This window comes from Poecilia mexicana, unplaced genomic scaffold (assembly GCF_051168715.1).
Source record: "Poecilia mexicana isolate PSO_F unplaced genomic scaffold, ASM5116871v1 scaffold_23, whole genome shotgun sequence".
Taxonomy (NCBI): Eukaryota; Metazoa; Chordata; class Actinopteri; order Cyprinodontiformes; family Poeciliidae; genus Poecilia; species Poecilia mexicana.
The window spans coordinates 12,237,886-12,247,430 of NW_028263392.1; the positions used below are offsets into that span (position 1 = coordinate 12,237,886).

Consider the following 9,545-nt stretch of genomic DNA (forward strand, 5'->3'; position numbering starts at 1 on the left):
AATTGTGTACACACAAGGTATAGCAGTGCCAAATACTAAAAGTTCCGACAGAGCAGGAGCTTCCATGAACGCAGCAGCAAGCCACGTTGGCTAGAGAATTTGTTAGGAATTTCATCATTTATTTGAATATTTTAGGTACAAATAAATTACTTAAATGTCATAATAAAAAGACAAATATTTTGATAAGATTATATAAATAATCTACAGTTTTAATTGGTTATTTAAAATGATTTCCAGTCTATTCTTATTAGTTCTTTGTTTTGCAAAATTAAACTTTTTTTGCTTACATGCAAAATCCCACTTGCCGAAAAAATAACAGAAAAGTCAAGGCATAACAAACCTGAGTCAAAAATGGACAAGATGATCATCAGTAGCTTTATTTTATGTATAAATGATAACCAAAAGCTCTTTACAACACTGTACTACACAGCTATTACTGAAAACTATGATTTCATCTTATTTTCAGGATTTGTCTTGTACGAATTACAGAGGGAACATGCAAAATTAAAAAAAGAAAAACGTGTAACAAATCAAAACGGCATACAAAAAAGAGACAAAGCAAACATAAATGCATCTTTAACTCAGAGACCAAAGACAACAAGGCCAAAGCTGCCATGTGCAAATTTTCAAACTAATTTTGAGTAAACGGAAAACAAGAATCACACCAAAACATTACAATCAGGTCGAGTAAAAAAACCTTGATACTTGGGCCAAGGCTTATGGTGATGGGAGCAAACAAATATTCTGTTAACGGTGTAAAATTCTTTGACTTTTGCCTCCAAAATAAACAAAAAGAAAACATGCTAATGTTAGCATCCTATTCAAAATAGCTCTGAGCAGTCAAGTAATGGATAACAGACATTTAGGAGGTATGAGTAGTGCATCTTTTGGACGGTAACAGACTTCCAAAAAAAACATCAAAAAAAATAGCAGATGGTTGTTTAGGAAATCTGGCTCCAACGCCTAACTGTCACATTTTCCAAGCAAATCCTCGGCAGTGTTTAGTGGATAACTTCTGCTCTGACTGTGTGGATTCCTGGACGTTTCTTTCTTTTAACCAGCAAACTATTGAGTTGAACCAGGACGTGCAGTCAAACCCACTTTGCATGCCAAATATATACAGATATTTCATCAAGATTAGTTAAGTAACTAAAGAGGCGGCAATTTTCAGAACGGGACGGTTTAAATTTATCAAAAGCAGAGACAAAGATTAAAAAAAAAAAAAAAAAAAAAAAAATGACAAGATTTCCTACAGAAGAATTTTGTAAATTCATACAAAACCAAACTGTACCAGCAGTAAAGGCACACGTTTAATTTTAGTAAAGTTTAATATTACAATAGTGTCAGCCAAATTTGAATTAAACACTTTAAATAGTGTAATGAACCTACTTGAAGTAAACTGATTTTTTAAAATGGCAATTAAGTAACAAAAAAAAAAAATATATATATATATAGTGATCGTCTTTGGTGATAAAATTCAGATGAGGAAACCAGTTTTACATTTATAATTTAAAGATTTTTTGTGCCTTTTCAGCTAACCACCCGACTCCATGATAAATATGAGCATAAATATTATTTGCCGTTTTTTTAAAGATGCATTTCAAACTATTTTTCAAGGCGGAATGATTATACAAAACAATCCATCATTTTTAAAGACACTAAAATTGCTTGTTACCTAAAAGCTTCACCCTGACATAACAAAAAAAAGAAAGAAGTAGTTTAACTGAAGCCCAAAATTAAAAATGACATTCATGTCCATGATGGATGTTAATAAACCTCTGACCATATTGTATGAAAGCTTAATGAATCAGTTCTTCTTCTTTTGGTAACTTCATTTGTATGACCTCAACTCAAAGAATCAATAGTAGCTTACATTTAGAAACCCAGCTGGTTCCGTACGGTTTCTGCCGTCTTTTGGTCTGCTCTGTAAGGAAGCAAACCTAAGTGCACTTCAGGGACCTAAGTGCACTTCAGGGACTAAAATCAGCAAAAATCCTTTTGCTGATTTTCTGAATCAGCAAAAGGAACCTGTAACAGCATGGTGACCTGGTGAAACCCAAATAATGTGGACTTGATCAGATAAATAATAATAAAAAAGAAACAAACGTTAAGGAAAAACTCTTCATGACACCACGAAGCTACTCCATCTGCTAATTACAGCACTTCTAAATACACAAACCCAGAAACCTTAAAGCAGAGTAATTGATATTCAAGTCTCCAAGTTAAACAAAAATCATCTCTTTTTCCTTTTTTTTTTTTTTTATATCTGCACACGTTGTTTAATACCAAAAATATACAAAGAATAATTTTGGTGGTAAACGTGCAGACTTGCTACGAGCGTCGATGTCTCAGCTCCTGGAAACGCGATTTATGTTCGCACTGCCACTTAGGAGTTGTAGTGGTCCTAAAAAAAGAAGCAGAAGATAACCGAGTTATTAACAAGATGTGAACGAGTGATTTTATTCAAAGAGTGTCGAGTGTTTGACTAACCTGGATTGTGTTGACTACGCCGCTGGCCATGACCGACAGTTTCCCTGCGACTGAGCGCACGCCGAGTTTGAGTTGCGACATGTCGGGAGCGTTGGGCAGCACGTTGCTCAGACGGTATGAACTTCCTGTAAACATGAAGCGAGAGTCAAACACGAGAGAAGAGGTCCAGATGTGACAGTTGGGAAAACTCCCTCACAAAAAGCTAATCCCTGATGAGTAAAACACAAACTGATAATGTGTAGAAAAGTGGGACTTTCAGGTGCTTCCATTCACTACTGTTATGGTTACCACAATCACTGCAGGGCGAGCTGATATTAATTCCTCTGATGACACGAGAGAAGAAACTGCATTTACCTGAAAGCTTTCAGAATATAACGGGCAGACTTGTCTCAAAACAGAGCTTTTAAATCCCTCAGCAGGGTGCTGGTTTGCCGGATGTCCAACCTACTACTTTCAGACATTTCTCCTGACTTCCTTCTGCTATAGAATACATTTCAACTGCCTTGTTTTTTATTCACTCACAATTTGACACATTTCTCAATTTTACATTTAGAAAGAATAGAAGTACCACGAGGAAGTCCGGAAACGAGATTAAAACGGAAAATGTGAAAAAAAAAAAAAAATCACAAAAGATTTTCTGTAATTTATAAATTTGTAAGTTCTGTACTATGTGTATAAAAACTGACCAAAAAGATAAGCTGTGTCTTACCAGTTTCTTTCTTTGGATCATCAAAAAGGTCCGCTGAACTTATCGAGGCGCTCCCTGAAAACCTCTCCAGTCGCGTCCTGGTTTCGTACTGAAGAGAAAAACATTTAGTTTTTAAAACACGTTTGTGAATCAATTTGTGTGTTTGATTCCCTCTTTCTCCAGTTTCCCTAAAATTGTGGAAATAATTTTATTCATTTTATAATACTGAAATGCAGATTTTACTCATTTTGTACCTCAGAGTTGTCTTGTTTTCCAAAATACATGTCAGATGAGATCGCCTTGACATCACCTCCAAACTTTTTCTGAGCTTCTCCAGAATCAGAGTAGGATGGCAAGTCAGATTTTCTCCTGGCAACGGGCCTGTTGATAAAAAGTTAAACATCACAGGAACGCAACTATTCAAAAGGAAACTTTCTAAGAAAAATACTTTGGATACATTTCAACACGACTACATTTGTAAAATAAGTCTAATGTTTAATTTTCTGTCACACTTTGAGCTGAAGAAATAAAGATTACAAGACAAGAATCATAATATTCCAGTCAAACTTATAAAAACAAGTAAATTAGTTTAAATTAAATTAGTTAGCAGAAAACACAGAAATAACCGTTTTGTTCCCAAAAATGCAAAGTTAGAAATCAGAAATGACCAGATAAGAGAGAACAAACAGGCGTCACGATGGACTAACAACCACATAAAGGTTATAATTAAATCAACTCAGCAGCATTTTAGAAAGTATTAGTAGAGCAAAAGCTTCCAGTGAAAACAGGACAAAAAAAAACTGTTACATGTTTTATGTTATTGTCCACCATTGTTTCTTTTTTTCCTCTAAAGCACTTTGAATAATCCTATAAATGGTGCTGCACACATAAACTTACCATCAGAGTACAAGTTGGTGAAGGGCTAAAATAACCAGCAACCACCAAAAGTAACTATAAATAATTCAAAATATATAAATAGCAAAATCATCCTACCTGTCGTCAAATGAAGACACGGCGGCGGACATGAAGAAGTCCGGCTCTGGTTTCTTGCTCTCCTTCAACCAGCCGCCTCCGCTGCTGCCATCATTTCCCCAACGCATAGAGAAACCATCAGAGGTGTCCGTTTGATCCTCGAACCGAGAAACATTCCTTAAAAAGAACAAACAATAATTCAGTCATTTTAAAAACAGAAAGATGCTCCAACACTAAATCAATTTGAAGGGTTGTTTTCCCCACAAAAAGTCTGGAACAAGACATTAAAAAAGCCAGTTAATATTAAAACTAGTAGTAGACTTCTGCTTCATAGTATGCAAATTTTACATTTTGCATATCCAGACCAGAATGTTAAGCGTCTTATTTAAGCGACGCCACAGTTAAACTATGGAGAATATTTTCACAAAGGGAAATTATTAGATATGGAGAGCCATTTTATTCCAAATTAATTAAATAAATAGAAATTAAATTAATAGAAATCTTTAATATTTCTTCTTATTTATATTAAGATTTCTTTCTTTCAAGATTTATTTTTATTCATCTCAAGATTAGATTTTCTTTTGATCTTTTTTTAATTACTTCAACATTTACTTATTTCTTAGTCGAGTTTCATTTTACTTTGTAAAACTACTTTACATATTTCAGAGGCTTTTATTTTATTATTTACTTATTTCATTTTAAGCACTTTTTAATTTTCTGGAAGCTAAATATGCTGTAAATATAATTATTTTTTTCAACTAAACAACTAAGGGAATACAATGTCATCTAGATTAGTTTATTTCAGTAATCTGCAACAAAAAAAATAAAAAGCCTAACTTATAAAATATATACAATAAAAACTAATAATAATTGAACTGTGTTTACACAGATTTATCGGACCTTGAGCTAAACGTCCCGTCGTACTCGTCTTCCTCCGTAAACCTGCGGCCCTTGGTGGTCTTGGCTCCGAGCGGACTCTCCTGCTGGATGATGTGCATGTCTGACATGACGGAGTGAGAAACTCCGCTGCAGAGAGACGAACAGAACAGACTCCAAATGAGAACAAGACCCAGACAAATCAAACAGATTTGTTAATCACCATCCTACCTCCTCATACCCAAACCCATGCCCAGTCGCTCGGCCTGCTCCTTCTTCTTCCCCTCCAGCCCCTTCAGCTTCTGCTCCCCGATTTTCCTCTGCTGCTCTAAATCTTTATAGGCCAGACGCATGGACGGAGCGCTTAGGGAAAAAGTAAGACGAGATATTAAAAAGCAGACAGGTTTCATGCTTTAGTGGTCATTTCAGGTGGTGTTCTCACATGGAGTCCTCAGGTGTGATGTTCCTCTTGGCGCCTGTGGCGGAGCTTTCTTCTTTCTCCCGGAGTTTGTCGGCAGCCTGAGCCGCTTTCTCCAGCTCGGAGAAACTCTGGCTGCTGACCTTCTGGGCGCCCAGGCCGCCTTTCTTAGAGGCCAGCTGCAGTGTGTAAAATCCCAATTATATTCAACGTTCATGCAGACGAGTCCATTTTCTGAAACACGTAGCCCAATACAAGCCCTTAATATCAGCCGATAGATAATTACTGGAATACTAAACTGGTGGCGTCCATTTTTTATTTTTAAGCAGTTATGAGGCACAGTGACGAAACCTTAAACTGCTGCTGTGGAAGTTACTCAACAGGCTGTTGCTAGGTTACCAAAGAGTGAGGGAGTGGTTGCTAAGTAACCAAAGATTCCACCAACCTAGCTTAGCAGACTGTTGTGAGAGGCTGGATGGCTAAAAGCCTTTTTCTCTGCCAACATCCCCCAGAACGCAAATTCAAATGAAAAAACTTTTGTTGTTTTTTTTTTTATTGTGAAGAAAAATTGTGGGGGGGAAAGAAGGGTTCTTTGAATTTGTACAACATTTAAATAGTATCTATTTTGGACAAACTTTGATCAACTCTAATTCGACAACTCAAATTTAGACCCGATCAAACTGAAATTTTATTCCATTTTAAGTTCAATCGCTTTTACAAAAACATAATCCGTTTTCTTTCTGATTATTATTTATTTTATTGCGCTAGTGAAACATCGAAGGTCTAATAAAGCTGTGAAAATATCTTTTCTGATAGTTTTTGCATTTATATGCAAGCCAAAAAGGTATTCATACATCTGGCATATCCAGGATTACCAGTAGAAATAAGTAAAAAGCTTACAGTTACATAGACTTCTTAATTTTATCTTAAACATTTCTGATGGTGGCTTCAGTTATTCTTGATAAACTGCAACAACGTGAATGGTTTATTACTGAAAATAGTCAAAACTTTGCTGATAAGTTAATAGAATTCATTGCAGACACACAGTTAGAGAGAATGAAAAAGAGATTAGTTTCCAAAACATGTTTTTCTATTTACCGTTTTCTTGGCAGCGGCTGGCTTCTTTTTTAGAAGTGAGGATGGCTCTAGAAAACAAAAAATAAAAGTTTACTTTTTCTACAATTATTACAATAGAGTAAAAAAAAAATGTACTTAAATACGTTAAAGGGAATCATTTCTAAAAACAAAACTTCAAATAAACCTGGATTTGCTTTTGGGGAAACACTTAGTACTTCAACACTTGGGCCTTCTTCTGAATTTCCTGAAATGAAAATGCATGTTTGTTGGATCGGTGATCATTAAAAAAAAAAAAAAAGACAAAGATCTTTTCTTACTACAGATACCATTTCGATCTTCATCTTTCTCCTCGATGGAAGGTTTTTCTAGTGTGGGGCTGAGACTCATTTTGGCCATGTTTAGATTTTCAGGCACATCCTGGAAGACAGACAGAAAGACTAAAACACTCAAATAGCCTTTACTGGAGACTGTAAGCATACAGAGGAATAACTGATGCATCAGCATAAATATGTGGAGATTTCTCAACAATTACCCCTTTGTTGTGATTGCAGTTTAGTTAAATAATCCTTTTCATTCACAGGCAAAGCCAAAATCTACAATAAATGTATCATAAATAAAAAAAATACAATGACTCTAAATCTACATCTCTACCACATTGTTAGCTAAATAAACTGCAAAAATTGTTAGAAGAAAGTCAAGTTTTAAGGCACCATAAGGAGCAAAAACATTCAAAGACAGAATAAATCAACACTAAAACCATTGCACTGAAAAAAATATGACAAGCATAAAACAATGGGATCTTTTCGATATTTCTTTACCTGTGAATGCAGACTGAAGAAGTCCACGTGCTTGTCCTCTGGTGAGGTCGGAGAAAGAGGACCCTGACTGTCAAGCCACAGCTATCGTGAAAAAGGCAAAAGCAGCAATTGATAATAGCTAATTACACTTTTAACTAAAGTTTGATAAGCAAAGGAAGCAGCACAGGAAGCCAGAGATTCCTGTTCGCTGTACCTCAGTGCCATGACGTCTGGTAGCTTGCGTGGCTAAAGTTTTGATCTTCTCCCTGTACAGCTGGGCGGCACGGCTGTTGTATTTAGCATTGGCGGCACCAGCTTTGCACCCATGTTGATTGAAAAACGCAATCTGTCAAAGCAGAGTCAAAAAAAAAAAACAGACAAGATTCAACATATTTCTAATGATGCCGGAACATGAAGGTTTCCGGTCTTCTATCGGCACTCACAGCACTGGCGTTGCCTCCCACTTGCATACATCTAAGCTGGAACCATGACCAGTTAAAATCCAACTCAGTGGACCTGTGTAACAGAACATACAAAGCGTTAGAGAATAAAAACGGGTTTAAAACAGCACCAAAGTGCTGTACAAAAACTATAAAACAACAGAATAAGTTGATGAAAAGAGGAAAACAAAATAATAATAATAGACAAAAATACAAATATCTCAGTACACTTGAAGAGGAAAGTAACTTTTCAGCAAGAAATATGAATAATTAAGGAATTATTTACTTAAAATAAGCTCAGCTTTATTGCTGAAAACTTACTCGTATATTAGTTTTCTCTTATTTCAAGTATCCTAATAAATATGCACATGAAACTAAGCCAGAAATACTTGGTAATAGTTTGTGCTTTTGCAATGTATGAATGAATTTAAATGAGTGTAACCAAGCTCGGTTCCATAAATATTAAAGCAACAGAACGGCTTAGATCAAGGCATACTGAAACGGTCCAGTCAAAGTCTAGATAGGGAACTTGAAAATTGCGCACAGGCGCTCTTCATCCAGTTTGTTAAGAGTCCGAACAATTCTTGCTAGAGGAAAGAGTCCTACCTAATAAAGGACAGGTGCACTCCCAATGACCTGTGAGTCCCAGAGCAGTCTATGCAGAGAAACACTCCGTAGGTGATGCTGGCCCAGCTGGGGTTTTTAGCTGCACAGTCGAAGCAAACCTGAACACCAAAGAGCAAAAACTGATCACAAAAACGAGGAAGTATCTGAATGCACGTTTTCTAAATCAATCGTCCGACACCAGTCAAACAGCTGTGAGGGTCTGAAATACATTTATATTCAAACAGCTGTGGACGACTGGGTCTGAATTGCAATTTAAGGTAGCATACAGCAAAACTGTAAATGCTTTACTTTCATTAACGGCGCCAGAAGAGACGTGTGTCAGTATTTAGTTTGGACTATACACCCGAAAACTAAGCCTAAACAAACAAAACTGATGAGACGGGCGTCTATCCGTTTTGGCTAGCGCTACATCTGTTTGGAGTAATTAACTTTTAAAAAACGGTCATTTCGACTAAATTGTAGCCAGAACATAATTAGGATGTCGTAACAACCTGCTTCCACCAGTCAGGCTAATTTACCATGACAAAAAAAGCGGATAAGAGCTGACTAATCTGGTTAAAAGGAGCCAGCACAGGCATTTTTTTTAACAAAGTGCGACGTGTCATATATCTCATTAGCTTTAGCGGACTTCCTTGTTAAAGACACCCCAACGTTTGTCGTTCATAAAAACTCACCTTATTCGTTGGAATGGAACGCAGACGCTTGAAAATGGCAGAAATATCCTGTCTGCTTGGTTCAGCCATCGTTTCAGCTGGTTAAAGAAATGGCAACTAAATAAGCTCCGTGTTTTTTCCCCCAATAACAATCCAATGCGACACGTCAGTTGGAGAGAAGCAGGACCCGGCTCTGATTGGCTGAGCACAGCCCGTGGTTGTGTTGTTGTAGAAAAGGCTTCTGGGTAATGTAGTTTTCCCCAAAAGCAACAGCTACGTTCACGCGTCTTTTTAATGTGACCTTTCCACTGAAAAGCCTTTAGAAGCAGCATTTCAGTCACCATCAGGAAAACACTAGAATTTATATTACATAAATGTGATATATTGTCTCATAGATTGACTCAAGATTAATCCTCAATGATGAGATTATCATTTTGACTAGATATGATCACATTCAAAAAAATTTACTTAAATAAATCAACATTAATAGTATTTCCAGAGTTTTGT

General features: G+C 36.3%; 1 protein-coding gene across 1 annotated transcript; it reads right to left on the minus strand.

Moving 5' to 3' along the window:
- Positions 1-361: 361 nt before the first annotated feature.
- Positions 362-9,219, minus strand: arfgap3 (ARF GTPase activating protein 3). Its single transcript, XM_014981288.2, has 16 exons — positions 9,060-9,219; positions 8,365-8,483; positions 7,762-7,834; positions 7,533-7,664; positions 7,340-7,420; positions 6,848-6,938; positions 6,706-6,765; positions 6,543-6,589; positions 5,469-5,623; positions 5,258-5,389; positions 5,051-5,176; positions 4,172-4,327; positions 3,433-3,559; positions 3,200-3,287; positions 2,491-2,615; positions 362-2,404 (listed from the first exon to the last, which is right to left on the minus strand). The coding sequence occupies exons 1-16, from the start codon at positions 9,126-9,128 to the stop codon at positions 2,387-2,389; spliced, it is 1,599 nt and encodes a 532-aa protein (XP_014836774.2). The 5' UTR covers positions 9,129-9,219; the 3' UTR covers positions 362-2,386.
- Between the last annotated feature and the right edge of the window lie 326 nt (positions 9,220-9,545).

Excerpts from the sequence above, each read along its gene's own strand:
- arfgap3 (XM_014981288.2), bottom strand. The coding sequence starts at position 9,128 with ATGGCTGAACCAAGCAGACAGGATATTTCTGCCATTTTCAAGCGTCTG. Across the intron at positions 7,835-8,364 it reads GTGCACCTGTCCTTTATTAG|GTCCACTGAGTTGGATTTTA; the intron begins GTAGGACTCTTT and ends TCTGTTACACAG. Across the intron at positions 6,590-6,705 it reads TTCCCCAAAAGCAAATCCAG|AGCCATCCTCACTTCTAAAA; the intron begins GTTTATTTGAAG and ends TTTGTTTTCTAG.